The 23,666-nt window shown below is 37.8% G+C and overlaps 1 protein-coding gene and 1 long non-coding RNA gene across 2 annotated transcripts in view; one reads left to right on the forward strand and one right to left on the reverse strand.

Moving 5' to 3' along the window:
* The window catches only part of LOC134611851 (uncharacterized), a 41,169-nt gene that overhangs the window by 5,061 nt on the left and 12,442 nt on the right, over positions 1-23,666 (forward strand). The window contains exon 2 of the long non-coding RNA XR_010090913.1: positions 23,255-23,337. This is a non-coding gene — a long non-coding RNA (uncharacterized LOC134611851). The remainder of the gene's footprint in view (positions 1-23,254; positions 23,338-23,666) is intronic.
* On the reverse strand, positions 6,716-23,321 carry LOC134611848 (myosin-4-like). The gene is made up of 40 exons (XM_063456112.1): positions 23,277-23,321; positions 22,774-22,987; positions 22,422-22,565; positions 21,660-21,816; positions 21,465-21,492; positions 20,380-20,488; positions 20,141-20,233; positions 18,906-18,969; positions 18,724-18,822; positions 18,412-18,515; positions 18,185-18,323; positions 17,497-17,615; positions 17,263-17,412; positions 16,987-17,157; positions 16,294-16,600; positions 16,081-16,148; positions 15,902-15,989; positions 15,661-15,778; positions 15,386-15,509; positions 14,988-15,124; positions 14,635-14,890; positions 14,142-14,384; positions 13,595-13,771; positions 13,243-13,388; positions 12,530-12,620; positions 12,059-12,448; positions 11,393-11,519; positions 11,187-11,305; positions 10,796-10,992; positions 10,101-10,284; positions 9,760-9,925; positions 9,486-9,610; positions 9,093-9,401; positions 8,812-9,015; positions 8,586-8,711; positions 8,311-8,481; positions 8,117-8,221; positions 7,903-7,998; positions 7,687-7,818; positions 6,716-6,841 (listed from the first exon to the last, which is right to left on the reverse strand). The coding sequence occupies exons 2-40, from the start codon at positions 22,972-22,974 to the stop codon at positions 6,827-6,829; spliced, it is 5,799 nt and encodes a 1,932-aa protein (XP_063312182.1). The 5' UTR covers positions 22,975-22,987; positions 23,277-23,321; the 3' UTR covers positions 6,716-6,826.

The raw sequence follows: 23,666 nt of genomic DNA on the forward strand, positions 1-23,666 counted from the left end.
ACTGACACACTCACACACACTAACAGACACACACAGTCAGACACACTCACACACACTCTCACACTCACTAACAGACACACACAGTCAGACACACTCACACACACTCTCACACTCACTAACAGACACACACACACACTAACAGACACACTCACACACACTAACAGACACACACACACTAACAGACACACACACACTAACAGACACACTCACACACACTAACAGACACACTCACACACACTAACAGACACACTCACACACACTAACAGACACACACAGTCAGACACACTCACACACACTGACAGACACACACACACTAACAGACACACTCACTCACATTAACTCATTTTTTTTTTTAATTTACCCCCCCAGCCTCCTTACCTTTGGGAATGCTGGGGGGGTTCTCCCTCTCCCTGGGGTCTAGTGGGGCTGCCGGTCGGGCTGCTGGGCTGGTTGCTGGGCGGGCGGCTGGCGAGGGAGCACTTCCTCTGAGCTGTCTGCTCAGCTCCCTCGCGCGCCGCACAGTGAGGCTGGGAGGCGGAGCCGGAATATGACGTCATATTCCGGCTCCCAGCCTCACTCTGCGGCGCGCGAGGGAGCTGAGCAGACAGCTCAGAGGAAGTGCTCCCTCGCCAGCCGCCCGCCCGCCCAGCAACCAGCCCAGCAGCCACCAGCCCAGGATGTCTGTTAGCCGCAAGGCTAACAAGGCATTTGCCCTGGGCGTTTGGGGGCGGCTTTTTTTGCCGCCCCCTGGAAAATGCCGCCCAAGGCAAATGCCTTGTTTGCCTCGCGGCAAATACACCCCTGAGCTGGGCACAATACAGAGATACCTATACAATACACATAGCTGGACACAATACAGAGATACCTATACAATACACATAGCTGGGCACAATACAGAGATACATATACAATACACATAGCTGGGCACAATACAGAGATACCTATACAATACACAGAGCTGGGCACAATACAGAGATACCTATACAATACACATAGCTGGACACAATACAGAGATACCTATACAATACACATAGCTGGGCACAATACAGGGATACCTATACAATACACAGAGCTGGGCACAATACAGATATATATATCTTCTATCTTCCTATCCCTCTCTTATATAATGTGCATTTATGTATAAATTAATTTAATAACAATGCACGTTTCACCGTTCATTATGCTAATGCTAAACTTTAATCTACGTACAATTTGTGCAGTTACCTTTGCCTTATATTAAACACATGTCGTATGAAAATAAAGATTAAATGTTATTGGTCGAGTTACGCGGCTCGGTCTCAAATTTGACTGCTGGGGGGCAAGATGAACTGTTTAGAAGGGGAGAGCTTGCAAAAGCTTCAGACAAGAGATCTGTAATTTTTGCAAGCTGTTTAAGATATATCCCTAATGAAACAAGTGCGTAATTAAATGAGCTTATGTTTCAATTTGGGGTATATCTACTAAATAGTGATGTTTGTATTGGGGCAGTGTCCTTGCACATATGTCACTGTCACGCCGCAGCAGCTCTGAAATTCACCATCCTGCCATTATTAACTAATTTATCTATCAGTGATGAGTGATTTGTTTTCCATTTAGTATGGAGGGGTATTGATTGAACACAAGTAGTTTTTTTAATCTGGGGTATGCTCTCTAATCGTGGAGGTATTCCATTGTTTTGTATGATAAAGTACCAAGGATATCCTCCTATCCTTTTCCATACAGATATAGCAAGTTACCTGTGGGGCTTCATCCCTATATATATTAAGTCTTCTATGTGGTAAGACCTTTGTAGGGGTAGGTTAGGTTTTGACTTTATTATTTTTATATATATATGTATGTTTTTGTATTTTCTTTGGTATTACTTGTGCTGAGATGTGAGCGATGTTATTTATTTTTTTAAACTTTATTAATTAATTTAGATTTTTATAAATTCCTCTTTAAGCACATATTTGGAATGTGTGCTGTTTAAATGTTTGAGTGTTTTCCATGCCATTATTTTTATTTTTTTTTGTTTTTTTTTGTGTATGCGGCCTCAATAATTTTTATATAATTTCATGTTTGAGAACATAAATTTTAATTTAAGTATTTATTTTTTTGTGATGTTTAGGAAATCACACACCTGATTTTTTTTTCTTTTTATCGGCACTGTAACTTTTACAAATGATCTTATAAGTTGGCATGCTGCGATAACAGTTGCATTATTTTACTTGTTAAATCAAATATTTAAAAAATAAATAAATGCCAGGTGAGTGGCAAAAAATAATGTGGCTTTAGTTACAGTATGTAGTTATGCAATGTATGATCGTATACTGTAACTAAACCCCTATTACTTTTTGCCTAGGTGAGGTGTTTTTTAAATAAAACTACAGGGAGTGCAGAATTATTAGGCAAGTTGTATTTTTGAGGATTAATTTTATTATTGAACAACAACCATGTTCTCAATGAACCCAAAAAACTCATTAATATCAAAGCTGAATATTTTTGGAAGTAGTTTTTAGTTTGTTTTTAGTTATAGCTATTTTAGGGGGATATCTGTTTGTGCAGGTGACTATTACTGTGCATAATTATTAGGCAACTTAACAAAAAACAAATATATACCCATTTCAATTATTTATTTTTACCAGTGAAACCAATATAACATCTCAACATTCACAAATATACATTTCTGACATTCAAAAACATAACAAAAACAAATCAGTGACCAATATAGCCACCTTTCTTTGCAAGGACACTCAAAAGCCTGTCATCCATGGATTCTGTCAGTGTTTTGATCTGTTCACCATCAACATTGCGTGCAGCAGCAACCACAGGCTCCCAGACACTGTTCAGAGAGGTGTACTGTTTTCCCTCCTTGTAAATCTCACATTTGATGATGGACCACAGGTTCTCAATGGGGTTCAGATCAGGTGAACAAGGAGGCCATGTCATTAGATTTTCTTCTTTTATACCCTTTCTTGCCAGCCACGCTGTGGAGTACTTGGACGCGTGTGATGGAGCATTGTCCTGCATGAAAATCATGTTTTTCTTGAAGGATGCAGACTTCTTCCTGTACCACTGCTTGAAGAAGGTGTCTTCCAGAAACTGGCAGTAGGACTGGGAGTTGAGCTTGACTCCATCCTCAACCCGAAAAGGCCCCACAAGCTCATCTTTGATGATACCAGCCCAAACCAGTACTCCACCTCCACCTTGCTGGCGTCTGAGTCGGACTGGAGCTCTCTGCCCTTTACCAATCCATCCATCTGGCCCATCAAGACTCACTCTCATTTCATCAGTCCATAAAACCTTAGAAAAATCAGTCTTGAGATATTTCTTGGCCCAGGCTTGACGTTTCAGCTTGTGTATCTTGTTCAGTGGTGGTCGTCTTTCAGCCTTTCTTACCTTGGCCATGTCTCTGAGTATTGCACACCTTGTGCTTTTGGGCACTCCAGTGATGTTGCAGCTCTGAAATATGGCCAAACTGGTGGCAAGTGGCATCTTGGCAGCTGCACTCTTGACTTTTCTCAGTTCATGGGCAGTTATTTTGCGCCTTGGTTTCTCCACACGCTTCTTGCGACCCTGTTGACTATTTTGAATGAAACGCTTGATTGTTCGATGATCACGCTTCAGAAGCTTTGCAATTTTAAGAGTGCTGCATCCCTCTGCAAGATATCTCACTATTTTTGACTTTTTCTCAGCCTGTCAAGTCCTTCTTTTGACCCATTTTGCCAAAGGAAAGGAAGTTGCCTAATAATTATGCACACCTGATATAGGGTGTTGATGTCATTAGACCACACCCCTTCTCATTACAGAGATGCACATCACCTAATATGCTTAATTGGTAGTAGGCTTTCAAGCCTATACAGCTTGGAGTAAGGCAACATGCATAAAGAGGATGATGTGGTCAAAATACTCATTTGCCTAATAATTCTGCACTCCCTGTATTATAATCTGAGAGACGGGAAAACGCTTTTCAGTGAATGAGCGAGTGCGCTGGATTTAGTAATTTGTATGTTGTATAACTTGGCCCCAGAAGCACCCTATAATATATGCATGTTCGGGTGAGTGCAGCCTTATATATATATATATATATATACATTTTGAAAGCTTGGCACCCTCTTTCCTTGGAAAAAATAAGAATAACTAGCCTGGGTGCCACCCACGTTGATATGTATACAAAATAATATGAATCCAGGGTGCACTCACAGTTCTTTTCAATGGTGATTTAATAATAATAAAAAACAAAATTACATCCGTAACATTGATCAATTTTAGGAATATTCAGCTTTTAGTAACGCTGTGGCTTTCCTAACATCAAAACCGTATTCACCCATAAATAACAAATGTGTGAATAATCTACCATGCAATTTCCAAAGTAGATATATATATATATATTTTTGACTAGAAAATTAGATTGAGTTAATTGATTGTTTGCCGTGTCAGGTCTCCGATCGTTGGGTCAGGGGTGTGATGCGCCTTTGGCGATTCATCCGATACCTCGCTGGGGCTGTGCAGCGACCCACCATGGGCGCCCGTGCAGTGGCATTTCAATGCGCTGAATCTCCAGGCGTGATGGGTGTCTTTGAGGTAAGTCATTTAGCTGAGGCATGGTTGCTCCTAATAGGGAGGGTGTTCTGGGCGTGATGGAGCTTGTTTTCAGCGCTGTTCTCTTTGTCGCCGCTCTGTGCCGGTGAGATGCCTGTCTGGCCCTCCGCCGCCTTCCCGCCATTTTAGGCCACAATAGGGCTGTTGGTTGTTGCTGTGGGTCTTGCGGTGGGCGGTGGGGTGCGCAGCTTGATGCGGGTTTCTGCAGAGTTCCCTGCCGCAGCCTGTGTTCCATTTTGAGCCAGAAGTTCGTAAAGATTTGTTCCAGGCTGGTCAGTGAACCCTGTTGCGTTGCTTGGCTGCCTGCAGGCCGCGTGGTCTCTGCCATCTTTAGTAGGCCACTCGGCTCTCCGCTTGATTTCCCCTTCATTTCTGCCCTGTCTGGGAGGACTCCCAGGGGTGGACCAGGATCACCCCCACCCATCCCGGGGGGGGGTAGTGGGGTACCCGCTTGCAGCAGTCGGTCCCTGGGCCGCTCCAGGCGGGGTGCTCGCGGCCGCTCCTATCCAGCGCGCCCCAGGCCGCATGCCTTCGCGGGTGTTGCCTGCTGTCCTTCGTCTAGCTGCATCACTGGTTTAACGTGGGGACAGTAAGTCGCTTGGGGTCATATTTCGTCTTTTGTATTGTTTTAAGGGTGCCTTTTCATCTGTTTTGCAAAGATCTGGAGGGAGCTTCAGTTTGGCACGTCTTCCCTCCATGACAGGCAGGCCCCACCCCAGTTTCTGGGAGATACTTGTGTTATCCCTAACAAAATTAACTATCTCCTGGACACAAAGGGTAAAATAAAAAAATACCCAAAAAACCACAACAAAACTGACAGGAACCCCAACAGATGATATATCCCCAGATAGCTCTGATCCGAGTGCTCATTTTGGCCAAATAGCACTTGGATCCATGCAGAATTGACTAATTGTCACCGAGGTAAAGATCTGACCAGCCGCTAGCAATGTCCATGCCTAAAAGAGTTCCATAACAAATGAGGCTTTGGCAGGTCAAATAACTTGAGCACCTGGGGACTAAAAATGAGGTGCTCTTCCTTTCTCTCAGGTAGCGATTTTTCCTCTTAGTCTCTTGTACCTCCGCCCCAACTAGCGCTCTCCAGGTTGATTTTGGAGCATTTTCTGTTATTAAAATTTGGTGAATGGTTGAAAAGATATGTTTAGCTTTAGCTTCTCACTGTTAAAACACCTGTGTTCACAGAAGTCCCCTTACAGAATGGATTCATTCTCTTGGTCTAGTTTGGGTGGATGGGGGATGGGAGACTCTAAAGAGATGTATTTCATGAAAAGACTGCATAGAATTTCAAGAATGGAAAACACATCACATTAGGAGGAAAACACATCACATTAGTAAAAATATGCAAATTTTAAAAAAGGGACAAAATTATTTTTGTTGTTGTTGTTGTTGTTGTTGTTGTAGTAATCAGTATCAAATGTAGTTGTTTTTTTTTTTTTTCTTAAAAAAACATAAGAAGCTAATCCAAATTCTCCCAAAAACGCAAGGAAAAACTAGACTGGATAAAGAGGACAATGCGGCTCTATATTAGGATTAAAAAGATAATCCAGACGTGGACCACTTGCTCACGGTTCCTAGAGGGGTATCAGCTATACCTCACTGACAATGCCTAACAAGGCTGAAACATTCGTCTGGGGTTGCTGTAACTCTCGTGCAAAGAGAGAGGCGACCGACATTTTGGATCTCTTCTGCCCTTTTTGGTGGGATAAGTCTGATATGCTAATGGCCCTGGTTCTTTTTGTAACGGCACAAGATGAACTATAACCAGCTTGATGTCTAGGTGTGGACCCATCGATGGGCAGGCTATTTGAGCTGTTGTCCGTTCTCAGTACTCTCTTACACCTTGTTTTTTGCTCTCTATATTAGGATATGCCATCTTAAACATCCCTTGCACATGGCTATGATGAACCAAGAGGCTGATGTTTGATTTAACCCCTTAAGGACACATGACGTGTGTGACACGTCATGATTCCCTTTTATTCCAGAAGTTTGGTCCTTAAGGGGTTAAAGGAAAACCTTCCAAAGCACATTTTACCCATCCTGAGTCTCCACATGTTACAGCACAGAATTGAGTAGATGTTATTAGTATCATTAGAATAATTGATAGCACACACAGAGGTCTGTATAAACACAGGGTTTATTTGCATTCTACACGAACTACATTAAATCAAATGACTTTAATTACAATGAAGTCCATATTGTACGAACTTGTGTAAACCACGTCTTCTCTTTATTCTTCCACTATCTGTGAAATAGAAAATTGTACACATTGTATTACAGTAGAATGTAACCAAACTCAAATCACCCACTCTAGTTTATATATTGGATAGAAAGCTTTTAAACTCAATGTATACAAAATGACAGTAAAGGCAGGGTTAAAAAATTACCACTTGCCACTAGCCAATACTGTGTGAAAATGTAGACTTGTTGAGTAGAACATTTCTCCTGGCCAACAGAAATTCCAGACTTGCAGTTGTGAGTAACGTTTAAGGTCTGGCTAGTCATATACTTGAAAATTTAAGCCCTGCTAAAGGTAATATATTTTACTCTCCCCCCCCCCCCTCCTCATACACACACACACGATTATCCAATGCATTAATTTTAGCATTGACACTGTAGTTTAATTCTCCTGAAAACCTGGCTGGGCCTTTCATTCGTGGTACCATCTGACCTCTTCATCAATAGTCCCCGTTAGACCAGCTCATCTGACTTCATTAATATGTCCTATTCTCCATACTACCCATAAGTGAACCTATCTATCCTTCTATCAGTTAAAATAAATAGTAATCATATTAAGTTGTAAAAGTGCCTTTTAATACAGTCAGCAAGATATGACCTGTCAACATTTTGACTCTAAAGTGAGTCACTTCTTAGCGGAAACATTGAGGATCACTATTTGGTGGTTGTAATAAAAACACATTTGTAATTGTAAAAACATCTCAATATTTCATACCGATATTACACTAGACTGATTCAACTGGATGCAAAGGTAAAATGCTCTCCTTTATGATTTCATAATGACTAGGATGATCAGCGTTATGTATATTAACAATCAGAGTATAAATATCACTGTATCAGAAACGTTCATACCTTGGTGATAGTGCGGCTCTTGACTCTAAGCTTGTTGACCTGAGATTCAGCAATATCAGCCCGTTCCTCTGCCTCTTCTAGTTCATGTTGAGTCTTCCTGAATCTGGAAAGATGTACATTTGTCTGTTCCTCCTAAACCAGAAGAATGGGTTGGTTAGAATGTCTGTTGCATCTTAGTAGTGAAATCCAGAAAGGGACTAGGCAAATAATACTTACGCTCTCCTCGGCCTGCCTCTTGTAAGCTTTCACCTTCAGCTGAAGTTTGTCTACTAAGTCCTGCAACCTGAAGACATTCTTCTTGTCCTCTTCAGACTGTGATTTATTAAAACATATTAAGATTTGGGCTCATTATATACATAATTAAATATATTTGTCTAATAGGCCACTAGATTAAACGAGCGAAAATAAAAAATAATTAAACCAAGCCTACCTGGTATGTCAGCTCTTTTACTCTCCTCTCGTACTTGCGTACACCCTTAATGGCATCGCTGCCTCTCTTCTGTTCGGCATCCAGCTCATTTTCCAGCTCACGCACCTGGATAGCGAGGACATTATATTGTTATGGTACATACTTTGTACACATTAATTAAATATATAATGCTGTAAATATAGATCTAAACTCACTCTGGACTCTAATTTCTGGAGCTGCTTCTTTCCTCCTTTCAATGCCAGTTGCTCGGCCTCATCCAGACGATGCTGGAGATCCTTCACTGTCTGTTCCAGGTTCTTCTTCATCCTCTCAAGGTGAGCGCTGGTGTCTTGTTCCTTCTTTAATTCTTCAGCCATCATGGCAGCCTAGTAGAATCACCAAAGTATATTTCAGTTATTGGATTTATGCCCCTCCTACACATAATGCACATAGCCTGAAAAATATAGTATTCATTGGTAACTAGACATACATCTGTGATGGCCTTCTTAGCTTTTTCTTCTGCATTCCTAGATTCTTGCAGAGAATCATCAACTTCGCTCTGTAGTTGTGAGAGATCAGATTCAAGCTTCTTCTTGGTGTTGATGAGGCTGGTATTCTGTTTGTTGAGAAGAAGGAGAACAATTGAGGTCCTAGTTCATAGATATGATTTTCCTTTAAAAACTGTAAAAAAAAAAGGAATCTTAGAACATCCATACCTGAGTGTGGAGCAGCTGAACACGTTCTGTGACATCAAGAAGCTCTTGCTCTGCCACTTTGCGTCCACGCTCAGTCTGTTCCAGGGCAGTTCTCATTTCTTCAATTTCAGCAGTCATGAGGTTGTTGCGTCTTTCAATAATAGCCAACTGTTCCTTCAAATCATCATTTCCTCGAACAGCATCATCGAGGTGTAGTTGGGAATCCTACAAACATTAAAAGCCATGTTATCCTCAAACACATATTCATGCAAGATTAAGCTTTGTTTTTCACAGTTATTTACCTTAAGTTGTCCCTGGACATTCCTGAGATGTTTCTGTGCTTCTGCTGCCTGGCGGTTGGCATGGCTTAGCTGAATCTCCATCTCATTAAGGTCTCCTTCCATCTTCTTTTTGATTCGGAGGGCATCATTCCTGCTTCTGATCTCAGCATCAAGGGAGCTCTGCATGGACTCCAGAGATCTCTGACTATTCCTCTTCAGCTGTTCAATCTCTTCATCCTTCTCTGCAACTTTTCTGTCGACCTCAGACTTTACTTGATTTAACTCAAGTTGGACACGAAGTATTTTTGCCTCCTCATGCTCCAGAGAACCCTAGGTACAGATTCAAGTATGTGTTTAGAGTATTGCAGAAATATCATATGAACATGTTTTTAATATTGTTAAAACAATACTTGCCTCTGCTTCTTCTAGAGCTGACTGCAAGTCAAATTTCTCTTGCTCCACCTGTTTTTTAGCTTTTTCTATTTCATGAACAGTCTTTCCTGTCTCTGCAACTTGTTCTGTCAGATCAGAGATCTCCTCTGGAAAAACACAATTAATAACAAGTTAAAAACTGGTGAATCGGCGTGAAGTTTCGGATTGTGTTATATACATGATATTGGAAGTTAACACTTTCATGAAATCAACACCTTGATTTAAACAGTATTATCAACATTCACATCATACTCACGTTGAAGGTTCTTGTTCTCTCTCTTGAGAGTCTCAAGCTGGTCCAAAGCTTCCTCATAGGAATTCTTCATCTTGAAGACCTCTGTGCTTAGAGACCTGGTCTCCTTCTGAGAGGCTTCTAGCTCTGCCTGAGTTTCCTCATATTTCTGCTTCCATTCAGACAGAACCTATATAATAAAACCAAGTATTTTATGTAAAAGTCTCTCACACACATCAAAAGATCCCAAGGTGAGAATTTTGTTCACTCAAAGATAAAAACTTACAGTGGCTTGTTTTTGCTCTACATTGTTTTAAATACATTTACCACATTCAATTAAAATGTGTAATATATAGGAAATAAACCTTGTCAAAGTTCCTCTGCTTCTTATCAAGAGCTGCACAGGCGGAGTTGGAGCGCTCTACGTCCACCATAAGATCTTCCACTTCTCCTTGGAGTCTCTGTTTGGTCTTTTCCAAAGATGCACACTTAGAGTTGACAGCCTCAATTTGCTCCTCCGCTTCCTGGAGACGCTGGGCAAGTTTCTTCCTATTATATTAATATCAAATTGGATGAGTGTCTTTCTAGGTATAGAGTTTCTAGTTATGGAAAAAATAAATGTTGACAGGGTGATGTACAGAAAACCAAAAAACAGCAGATAAAAGTCCATTTCTAAAAATCTGTACTGTTACATTAGAACATTATTCATTTTTACTTCTTATATTTTAAAAATAACTAGTGGTAAATATGGACATTTTAATTTGGTTTCAAGAGTATTAGTTGGCTAAAATATTGTAAAATGCCTTTGTAGTGATAGGAACACCACAAACATAGCCCTCAGGAGAAATTGCCATTGTACTATCAGTTGTTGACAATGTAAAGTAATATTTCAGATTCCACATGGTGAAAAAAATGGGCACCAATGATTCTAAGATATCGTTAGTCTTTATAAATTAGTTTAGTTTTATATCACTATTCCTGCATGCAAACTTATTTGAAAACAAACATGTTCTTTCACAAGGAATAGTACTCTATTATAAGTAATCTATTGTAGACATACTTGGCTTCTTCCAGTTCCTCTGTGCGCTGAATAGCATCAGTCTCGTATTTTGTCCTCCATTGGGCAACCTCTCCATTGGCTTTGGATAGAGATCTCTGCAGCTCACCCTTGGCTTCCTGTTCCTCTTCATATTGCTCCCTGAGAAGGTCACAGTCATGGCGGGCAGATTGCAATGCATGAGCGAGGGCGTTCTTGGCCTTAAAGGTGACATGGAAATATATTAATGTTAAACAAGGAAAAAAATTATAAATCTTTTTTTTTTTTATTCTCTATTTTATTGTGCTCGAGAAATACAGTGAGGCAAGCAATGCAGAAAATTATAAATCTATATTCATCAATGTTATGTTTAGACAATATTAGCTGCCGTTTTTTTTTAAATTTTTGTGTTTACCTTTGTCTCCTCCTCTAGATGACGTTTTAGTTCTTCTGTTTGCTGGGTGAAAGCCTGTTTACCTCTGGATAGCTGAGAAATTAGAGAGTCTTTTTCCTCCAACTGACGAGAGTATTCCCCTAATGAATACAATGAGCATTACACTAAATTAAATCTTCCATTTCTATGAGATACTTATATTAACATTTAATGCATGGGCCAGTTACCATTTTCCGTCTGAAGACGGGCTTTCTGAGTATTGATGTCATTCAATACACGAATGTGCTCCTCCTCTTTAGTCTTCACTTCACTATATTGGTCCTCTAATGTTCTGCACATCTTCTCCAGATTTGCCTATTGAGAAGCAAATAATTGAATTTTAGGAAAATTGCAAACAGATGTAAATATTTATCAACACCTGCTAATGAGTCACTAATGTTGACAATACAATCACATTCTCACCATTCCAGTTATATTTTACCTTAGGAAAGGAATTAGCAACACTTTAAGGATCGATCAAAAATAAACGATTTCAATGCCTCAAAAGACTTGAAAGGGATTTGAATACACTTTCCTAACAAATAACTAATATTCTGAAATATAATATATATATATATATATATATATATATATATATGTATGTATGTATATCATTACTTAAGACCTGCTTTTTTTGATAACCTTGCAATTTCAACCTATCCTGCTCCACTTCAATATTCAGGTAGGTTAAGAAATCATAGTTTAGGCCATTTTTAAAGATAATAATGTTTTCTGTCTTTAACTGTATTACTGTCAAAATATGAGTTCCCTTAAATTGCTGTCCCAATATACCGGCCAAAAGTTAGAAAATATTATCAGCAAATTAGTGATGCCGGAATATGCTTAGTCCTTACCTTAGCTTTGGAGACAGAGTCCATGTTGCTGGCCAGGTCATCAATCTCCATCTTCAGCTCACTCTTTTCCTTTTCCAGTTTCTGTTTCACACGTTGAAGGTTATCAATTTGTTCTCCAAGTTCCGCAACACTATCAGCTTGCTTTTTACGGAGGGCGGAGGCTGTGGCCTCATGCTGCAGAGTGGCCTCTTCCAGATCACGTCTCATCTTTTGGAATTCTGCTTCACGCTTCTTGTTCATCTCAATCTGAGCTGAGGTTGCTCCACCAGCTTCTTCCAGACGCTCACTGATCTCTTCAAGCTCCCTGGATAAGTCAGCACGTTGCTTCTCAGCCTTGGCTCTAGCTGCTCGTTCTGCTTCAATTTCCTCTTCCAGCTCTTCAATACGGGCCTGAAATGTTAATAAAAGAATAGTCAGAAACTTGTCTTTGAACCTCAAAGATTGTATGTTGTGTTTTGAATTGGAAGGTACCTGTAGCTCTTTAATTTTCTTCTGCAGCTGAGTACCCAGAGCCTGTTCATCTTCAATCTTGCTTTGCAGTTGGCTGATTTCAAAATCCTTCCTGTTAAACAAGAGTTATATGTCTAACACCAGTGATACAAAACCGTTATCAATATCAATAAACTTATTTGCTAATAGTATCAGACATTAACAAACATGGGTTCTCTAACTACATTGCATAATATTTAAAATAATTCACAAAAAGCTAAATATAGATGTATTTTAATTTGCAGATGTCCAATAAATCAAGATGTAAGCAATAGAGGAATGAGTGTAGTGAACATTTTTGGATTTATTTACTAAAGTAAAAATTCTGAATTAATTCAAAATAAATGTAAAATCTAAGGCCAGAGGAGCTAATGTGCAATTATAGTTGACTTAGATCATTTTTCCTGTTTGCCTATTTTGATCTTAAATTTGAATTTGACCTTGATATCACTTCTAATTCTAACGTTAGCGCATAAACCTGTTTGAGTTGATTGTCCAAGACATATATGTTCAGATTAACACAACATTTTACTGTTAACGAGATGAAGGAGATGGAAAAGGAGAGGAGAGAGAGTGAAAAGAAGACATTAGTGAAAATTAATTAGGGAAAAGAGAGAGACTGGGGAGAGTATATATTTCTTCTACAGAGTATGTTTCTGGTTAGTAAGCTGTAGATGCAATGCCAGTTGTATTACTTTTTCACTTTTTCATCCAGCTGCTGCCTGTCATTTTCTAAATCCATGGTAGATTCTTGCGCCAATTTCAGATCTCCCTCCAGCTTTCTCTTGGATCTCTCCAAATCCATGCGGAGCTTCTTCTCTTGCTCCAGTGAACCCTCCAGCTAATGGGACATTGAAAAGATTTATTGAACACTCAACACAAGACTGCAGTTTTCATAATTCCAAGTCAAGCCGAAAAATTTACAACTGTAGACTAAGTTATGTAATATACATCATCAGTATCACAAAACAAGATATTGATATCGCGTATTATTGACATGGGCAAGAATGTCGCTGAAAGTCAGAATTTTACATCACATGTACGTACATCATCTACTTGTTGTTCCAGCTTGGTTTTGGCTTTGGTGAGAGTGTTGACTTTGTCTTCTTCAGCTTGCAAGTCATCCAGAGTTTGCTGGTGGGCTTCTTGAAGGGCTTTCTTCTCCTTAGTCAACTTGGCAACGTTCTCATCAAGAACAGCCATTTCTTCTGTAAGGTTTTTCACCTAGATTTTGACATTTTGATTAATTTATGTGTGTCAGGCGTGTTATGTGTCATTTGTATGACTAGAATCAAAGTATATGAAAACAAAATCATATAATAATGTTTCCTAAGCATTATTCCACTTTTTATTTTGTTTATTTTTTACATTGTTTATTTAAAATAATATTTAAGGCTTATAATAGATAATAACTTGGATTAATATCTGTAGTGAAAGTAATTTACATGACTAGAAACAAACTGTGTGAAGAAAAACTATGATGTAATGTATCATTAGAACTATACTACACAGTAGTTTATTTTTTATTTTTTTTACAATACTTATCTGCTGTAATAGTTAAGGCTTATAATAATTAATAGGGATGATTCATTACTTTGTTTTCTGTGGCATGTTTCTCCTTCTCAACTTTGGCCAATGTTAGCTCAAGGTCATCAATATCTTTCTTCAGTTCAGAACATTCATCCTCCAGTTTCCTCTTCTTGGCTGTTAGCTCAGCATTAGATTCCTCCTCATCTTCCAGCCTTTCATTAATTTCCTTGACCTTTGCTTCCAGTTGAATCTTGTTTTTGATCAGTCCCTCACATCTTTCTTCTGCATCTGACACAGCTTCTGATTCCTGTGAAAATGTATCCGAAAGACAAGTTTTTATACAGATATTGTTAACTTATTAAAAGACATTTGTTTAAAAATGAGTGTCTTTATGGTTAACATTTAATAATATTTAATGTTGTCCAGTTGATTGATATTTAAAACAGCAAATAAAATACTTTAGCTGTATGCAGAAAATAATATTCAAATGTTGCAAATTAAGGTTTTTCTTAACTTAACTGAAATTAAATATATCCCGCATTTGTTAAATAACTTACAGATGCAACCTGGAGCTGTAGGTCATTCTTTTCCTGGAGGATGCCAACCATTTTCTCCTCTAGTTCCTTTCTCTTGGCTTCTGACTTCTGAAGAGCCTCCTTTGTCTTCTCAAACTCTTCCTTCATGTTGGCCATTTCCTTCTCAGATTCTGCACTCTTCAGAAGAGGCTTGATCTTGAAGTACAGCTTCATCCATGGCCAATGTTTGACGTTCATGAATGAGCGGACATTGTACTGGATACAGAAGACAGATTCCCTAAAATAAATTTCATGGAGTTGATTTATCATATGAACCCAACATTTATTGTATAGGTAATATATTTGTATGTTTATAATATAGGGGTGTAAAGTACCTCCTCTCCATCATCCTCCTAAACTCTACTCTCATGAGGTATCCTCTGCACATAGCCTGCGTACGAGTGATCAGCTGAGCTAATTTGTCATCTCGCATCTCTTCAAGGGTACCCAAGAGACCGGCTTTGAAGAACACCTGTAAGATTTTACAATGCCATGATATTTCCTGAAAACCTCCAATAATTGTCCAACTGTTTTGATGTTTTTTTTTTGCAAACTTGACTTGAGTAATAATTTGTATAAAGATATAAAGTTACCAAGTACAGGTCTGATTTACTTTCATTTTTAAGGCATTTATATTGCTGTAATATATGTGCTATTAAAATAAGTAAATTTTGCAGTGATTATATGCTATAGATCTATCAGGTTAGTAAGGATCTTCGGCTGCACCATTTACCTTGGTGTGTCCAAATCTGTATTGAGTATGGTCAATATCGATGGAACCGAGAAGTTTCTCTGAAGCCTTCTTGCTGTCAATAAACTGACCATCTGGGATAGCACTGGCATTGAGAACCTTGTAACTGTCATTAAATAAAGAAATAGATTTCATATTCATTTCCTAATATTTTTAGATGTGTTAAAAGAACTTTGTCAAATATGTACATATTGCTAACAGAATAATGGAACAAACTAATTTTCTCATCCTGGAGGTTTTTTTTTAATTGTTCATACCGCTGTTTGAAGTCAGCATATATGATTCTGCTTGGGAATCCTTTCCTGCAAATCCTGATGCCCTCCAGGACACCGTTACACCTGAGCTGATGCATGACCAGGTAGTGGTCCATTGTACCTTAAAAGGAAAATCTCCATTAACATTCAGACAAGTGCTAAGTCAATAATCATCCTCTACAGTTATGGCAGAGCCAAGCCACATAAGATTCACTTATTTATTTTTTTGCTTCTATTTACCCACCTGGAGTTTTTGTCTCATTGGGGATCAAACAACGTACAAAGTGGGGGTGAGTGCTTCTCAAGTTGGACATCAGTTTGTTCAGATTCTCCTGTAGATTGGATATATTACATAATGACATATTCCATACGTACAAAAAAACAAAAAATAATTGGTAAGGAAGACTTTAATATTGCACTTACCCTGAAAAGAGCAGACACGGTCTGGAAAGATGACCCCTTCTTCTTACCACCCTTCTTGCCACCAGTTTCTGAAGTAGATTTTTTTTTAAATTTAGTATAATAGTCTATGACCATTATTATATCACCATGTTACTACAATAATATAGAGAAACAATGCTATAGACACGCTTATATGGAAATTTACCATATTGTGTTCTTATCAAGCTTACTTACCTTGGTCTGCAGCATAAGAGGCGTACAGTAATGAGAGCAGCTTCACAGAAGACTTAATGTACAGCCCAATGACTGTTTCATTCAGTGGGTCCTTGTTCTTGTCCAGCCAGCCACTGATGTTGTAATCCACTGTTCCAGCATAGTGGACAAGGGAGAAATGAGCATCGGCTTTGCCTTTACCAGGTTTTGGTTTCTGGAAGTTGTTGGACTTGCCAAGATGCTGATCATACAGTTTATTGGTGAATGAAGTGTCCGTTGCCTTGGGGAACATGCACTCCTCTTCAAGGATGGAGAAGATGCCCATTGGCTATTGATTATACCATTAAAACAGTTAATGAATGGAACAATGCTTTAACACAGTGGTTCCCAAACCAGTCCTCATGGCCCACCAACAGTCCACGATTTATGTATTTCCCTGTTTTATTCCAATGGAGATACTAACAAAACCTGGACTGTTGGTGGGTCTTGAGAACTGGTTTGGGAAACTCTGCTTTAACACATATATTAATTTATCCATTTCTCTATGGGAATATGTTTAAATAAATTGTGTATATAATTTTGTTTTGGTTTTGATTTGTAATTATTTTTAACTTCAATATCATCTGAAGGTTTTTTCTTGTGCTACAAGTGTTGTACTCATAATGAGAGATGCTGTGTTTTGAAAGATAACTTCTAGCGAACATTATTCTTTACCTTCTCAATAAGCTCAATGCAGGCCGCCAAGTCCATGCCGAAGTCAATGAACTCCCACTCAATCCCTTCCTTCTTGTATTCCTCTTGTTCTAAGACGAACATGTGGTGATTGAAGAACTGTTGCAGTTTCTCATTGGTGAAGTTGATACACAACTGCTCCAAACTGTTGAACTGATTAAGAAAAAATACAAATCATACATGTAAGTATCATATAATGTCACATTTTAAATACCTCATGTATGATTTGCCACAGACATATTATGTCATAATTCTTACATCAAAGATTTCAAAGCCGGCAATGTCCAAGACACCAATGTAGTGCTGTCTTGGCTGTTTGGTGTCCAACTGCTGGTTAATACGAATGACCATCCACAAGAACATCTTTTCATAGACTGACTTACTCAGGGCACCAACTGAGTTGTGAACCTTTCAACAAATAAAAATGTTGAAATCATTACAAGCAATGATTACTTTTTCACTCATGTTTGGCAGATATTGCACTGAAATTACCTGTTGCACTGTTTGACCTTTGGTCACAAATTCATTCCCAACTTTGACTCTTGGGTAGCACAAGGCCTTCAGTAGATCGGCAGAGTTGAGACCCATTAGGTAGGCAATTTTGTCAGCCACTGAAATATAGTTTAGTTTTTTAAAAATGCATTGTAATTCCCTTTTTGTGAAGCTACAGTAAAGCCACTTACTGTATCTAAGGGTGATGCTCAGATTTCCCAAGTTAAAACCTTACCTGAAAACAACATACTTGTTTTTTGAATTACTAACCCTTCACCCATGATAGAATGTACATAACAGAAATGTATTGTTACAGCTGATAATGAAGAGTAACAAAATGTGAAAATTTAAAAAGAGATATTTCTTTTTTTTTATTATGTTAATGCACTGGTAATTCTTTTTTTCACTGTATGCCCATGGGTAATCCATTGGGCCCTATCTTAGTGTGATGCTTAGATTTCACAAGTTAAATGCTGACCTGCAAGCAACACGATTCTATTTTTCTTTAATAACTAACCCTTCAACCATAGTATTATTTACATAACAGAAATGTATTGTGACATAAGTTAAGGAAAGGTAAGAAAGTTTCAAAATCAAAACACTTTGGGTAAAAGTGCTTTGTTTTTTTACTGTGTTATTTTATTCACTTTGTCCATGGGTAATCCATCGGGCAATGTCCTATTTTTACCTTCGGTGCCATCTGGCTCAGCCTGCTCCTCTCTTTGTTTCTGCTTGAATTTCATGTTGCCATGGTGCATGACTGCGCCCGTCAGTTTGTAGATTCCCATTTTCTCATCAGAATTGAAACCCAGGATGTCAATGGCTTCCTGTGAAAACATGGAGTTGGGAAAATATTTATCATGGTGCAGAATGGAAACATGACATCGGAACATACATGATGTTGAAGGAACGTACATCAGTGGCCATCAGTTCCTCTTGGTCATCAATGCTTGCTACTGTGATTTCACCTTGGCTGACAAGTGGGAAGTCATAAGGGTTGGTTGTAATCAGCAACTGGTCTGCAAAATATTAGAAATACACTTATTACAAAAAAAGTTCCCAGTTTCAGAATATTATTTGTATATTGCCTTTTCTATTTTTAACCCCTTAAGGACCAAACTTCTGGAATAAAAGGGAATCATGACATGTCACACATGCCATGTGTCCTTAAGGGGTTAAACACTGTTTTACATGTTTTACTGACAGTTGTGATTAATACCAACTTACCGATCAACTCAGGCTTCTTGTTGGACATAACCTGGTAAAAGATGTGGTAGCTTCTCTCTGCTGACAACTGGAATGTGACTCTGGATTTTTCCAGAAGGTCTGAAGAAGCAAGTATACCATATTAATGACTTGACTTACAGTCTTTCACTTTATGAAGTTATATATTACGTTTTCCAGCTTACATGTTTCAATATCAGCAGATGACAGCTTGCCAGTAGTCCCAAAGTGGATTCTGATGAATTTACCCTAAAAATGTTAAACATTAATAAATGTAAGGTCATAATAAATAAAAATAAAAATTATAATAAAGGAATTTGTCAGAAGAGGAATGTGTAACATTCAAGTTGTTTTGCTATGGAACATAATTTGAGTGCTGATTGGTAAATAATATTAAATGAATTGGATGATATATTTTAATTATTATGATCAGGTGAGATCCAATGGGTGTATGGAGTTTCTGTGAGAGGCAGTAGCAGTTTGTTTTAAGAGTCATATATCTAAGCTTACAATTTAATTGGAAAGGAATAGGTGAGACACATGGGCTGTGTGAAGGTTCTGGGGCGGATTAAAACAGAGGAAATGAGTTTCTTTTGTGGATATTAGGAGATTTAGGGTGTTGTCATACATGGAATGTTCAGGAAGCAAAATTGACGTATTTTGATCCTCGGTTGATTCTTCTTTTAATCATTTTTGTGACTCTGGTTTAACACCTTAAGGACCAAACTTCTGGAATAAAAGGGAATCATGACATGTCACACATGTCATGTGTCCTTAAGGGGTTAAACAGATACTTGAAAGACTATTGATTTCACCGGATCTAACCAGGAATTAGTAGAAGTTCTACAGGTAGCTATAACTCTGTATATGTCAGAATATCTCCATAGGAAAGGAGTTCCACCATCCAACCGTCTCCCAATTAATTAAGGCTCGATTATTGAGTCTCAATGAAACTTGTTTTTACTTTTTAGCCTTAGCTTCTGTCCGTGCTAAGTAACTTGTTTGCTAAACTTGTTTGTTAACTGTATCCTGCAGGCCTTGGTTCTTGTATTCTTCTCATTGTATCCTGAAGGCCTTGCTCCCTATATTCATAGGGACTATTTTGTTTTATGGTAAAGTCTGAGTTTCACAACAGCTGATAAAAGGTGGAGATCCGCCGTCAACTTTTGTCAAATATCAGCAGCCGTCACTTGTGACGGCTATGGGATTCAAGCTTTGTCTATGGAGGATCCCGCTGTACCCAATACTACTAGGCACAGGAACACTATGAAGTTATAATAGATTTGTATTCCTAACATTATAGTTTTTCTTTAAGAGAGATAACTGATGGATAGTGGTGAGTGTTTAGACTTTTGAAATTGAATATGCTTTATTTCTAGGTGTTACAAGGTGGCACAGTTTAGTTTGAGGGCTGACTTACGAAGCGGGATGAGTTGTCATTCCTCACGGTCTTGGCATTGCCGAAGGCTTCCAGCAGAGGGTTAGCCTGGATGATTTGATCCTCCAGAGTGCCCTAGAAAAAAGGAATTTGTACTGATTCATGTAAATCTCCTTACTTAATTTATATAAGCAAGGCTAGAATCTTCAATTTATGATGTATAATGTTTAAAACAATATATAAAGAGGTTCCATTGAATGCAGTATATTTTATTAATTCACCTTGGCCTTCTCCGCCTCCTTTTGCTTCTTGTCTCCAGTAGCTGCAATTGTTGCAAAGTACTGGATGACGCGTTTCGTGTTCACAGTCTTCCCAGCACCAGATTCTCCGCTGGGGAGCACAAGAAGAATATTTGTTTAGGTAAAATAATAGAAATAAATTGCCAATTAGGAACTGTATCTGCATTTTGTTTAGTTTTGCTATGAAATGGGTCTAATTTAATATTGTTGGATAAGCTTTACAAATTATTTAATATTTGTGGATACACTTTTAAAATTAGTTAATATTATGAAGCATATTTTAATATTTGGATTTTTGTTTTAAAATATTGATACATATGATTTTAAAAAATATATATTTATATTGATGTATAATGAAAAATACACTTGCAACGTTTATCCAATAATATGAAAGGCCTTAGTCTGAAATGTTCTTGGACTACAGAACACTGGAGGCTATGTGTTAAAAAGCAAAAACAAAAAAAGATTTCAAGAGAAATACGCTACAAGCTGAGCAATCCCTATCGGAACCAATGGATGATTCCACTGATTGCTCCAGATTCAACCCTTTGCTCCAGAATTGCTTTTTAAATATAGAACTCAGGGGGACTTGTGATTCGATTAAATAGAGGATGAAGCATCTGCATTGAGATTTTTGCTTTTGCGGCATAGATATAAGAGGCTTGCCAAGAATGGATTTGTTTTGAGATTACTAAGTAATCTCATAATTAACCCCTTAAGGACAGACGGCGGATATATTCCGTCATGATTCCATTTTATTCCAGAAGTTGTGTCATTAAGGGGTTAAAACTTGGTTTGCACACTGTGCCTTTAGATGTGGAAATCATTTAATTAAGAGACAATTAAGAGACAATTTAATTAAGAGACAATGCTCTAATTAGAACAGCGGATACGGCTAGTTGAAGGTCAACTATTGTAAAAAAACCAGATAATTTTGCCGCTATTGAAAACAGATATATATATTTCACATTATAGAAATGATATTGATTTGGAAATCCTCACTTTTTGTAATTTATGTAACACATAAAGTAGTTTACTTGTGTGAGCAATACAAAAAGTATACTTACGTAATGAGGACTGACTGATTTTCACGATCTAGAAAGAAAGAAAACATAAAAAACATCAAACAGCATGAATACGTTAACCAAACTGGATTTCAAAAACTTTCATAGGCTAAGAGAAAAAACAAAAAAACAATGACAAACAAAAGGACATTTAATCTATATCTTTGTCTCTTGATCTTAAACAAATGAGCTGCTTACCAGTTAACATGAACTGATAGGCGTTATCAGAGATGGAGAAGATGTGAGGTGGGGCTTCCTGACGCTTTTTGCCTCTGTAAGCATTGACCACCTCGGGGTTGTACACAGGCAGCCATTTGTAGGGGTTGACTGTAGCACAGAACAGGCCAGAATAGGTCTAAAGAAGAATAAAAAGTACAGTTAAACATGTATTGACTCCCAAGTCACAACAGAGGTATTAATATGACCCATTGGAAGCATGATGTTAAAAATCTTTGCAACTAAAACCACTATTGTAACAAATGTCAGTATGACTTATTTTATTAACAGAAGTAGCATAGGACAGACCAACTGAAATGTAATATATCAAATTACATTATATTTTTATTCAAATATTAAATAACCCCTGAAGCATCTCTATATTTTCTGTTTACTCATGGTTCTGTTTTGTCAGATTTGGGGAATTTAACAAAACCATGAACAAATCCCTAGAATGTGTACTCATGCAGAATGGGGTTCTTAAAATAATTTGGAGATTCCATGGTATTTATAGCATATTAAACAGAAAAAAACATGATTAAAAATAAAAAACTGAAATTTTGGTACTGTGACGTAGTGGTGGGCTTCACACGATATGGCCATAGGATGGGATTGCATCCCTATATTTGTTTGCTGAGATGAGTGTTGGACTCATCCCAATGCACCATATCTTTTTCAAACCCCTGTTTTCCAGTTTTGTCAAATGTAAGTGTTGAAAAGTGTTAAAAACCCCATGATCCTTACGTAGATCATCCAGGCTGCGTAACGCTCTTTGAGGTTATACAGGACGGATGGTTCGTTCAAGTGGGTCATCATGGCCATGTCTTCAATCTTATCATACTTGGGTGGGTTCATAGGGAAGATTTCGTCCTCCTTCACTGTGACAGTCTAAAGAAATGAAAACGTTGGACAACATGAGTATGGCTGGGCATATGTTTAATTCCACTTGGAAGACATTGCTCTCTCTTAATTAATCAATTGTAACATATACTTCTATAGTTTAGGAGGTAGTAATTTATATAACATCTGAACTAAAATTGTTACTTTTACGCCTTTAGTGTTTTCAAGCTCTAAAGGTAAAGAAATGCCAACGTACCGTGTTGTCTTCTTTCTTCACAGTGACTTTGCCACCTTCTCTGCTCTGTATGATACCCTTCACGTACATCTGCTTCGGGTCTATCACGAAGTATGATGTTTTGGCATCAAATGGTCTGTTCTGTGCCTCAATCCTCTCCTTGTCTGATTTTCGTAGGAAGTGGGCTGCCTCCCCAAATATAGCCATCTCACCGTCACCCATGGCTGGTGGTTTACTATATAAAAAACATAAAATTATAAAAGAAGGTGAGGTTACTAAAATTTGCAAATGTGAAATAGAACTACTATGATTTTTTAAACGTATATTTATATATTTGTGGAAGCAGATGAGGTATGAAGACTTTTATGTATGTAAAATTCAATTGGAATGTGTCTTAAAAGATGTCCCACCAGAAGGTGGAAGAATAAACAAGTTAATTAACGAATGTGCTTTTTTTTTTCTATAAAAGTAATTGTTGGTTCTTATATTATCTTTTTTTTAGATCGACAAATAAGAAGACATACCTTTAGTAACCTTCCCAGGTGGAAAAAGTTTGAAAAGGGAATAGGCTGTAAAGAAATATAGGTAAGACAAGCTTAATTTAAAAAATATATATATAATTTTAAGATGTATTTGAAAAAAGAAATCAATACAAGTTAAATTAATCTTAGAAATGTTGAGGAAAAAAGTTTTAATGTTTTATAATTCAATTATTGTAATTTATACCTGTCAATCTTTAGGAACCCCCAGTAGCATACCTCAATAAATGAATGATGTCTACTATAAAAAAATAAGCTTTTGATAGATGCTATGTATCTAATTTAATGTATTAAACTATACTTTACATATTTACTTATTCACATTATTTTTTGTAATGTATCTAACTACCTTTGGGTTTTTTATTTGTTTATTTT

The sequence above is a fragment of the Pelobates fuscus genome, chromosome 5 (assembly GCF_036172605.1).
Source record: "Pelobates fuscus isolate aPelFus1 chromosome 5, aPelFus1.pri, whole genome shotgun sequence".
Lineage (NCBI taxonomy): Eukaryota > Metazoa > Chordata > Amphibia > Anura > Pelobatidae > Pelobates > Pelobates fuscus.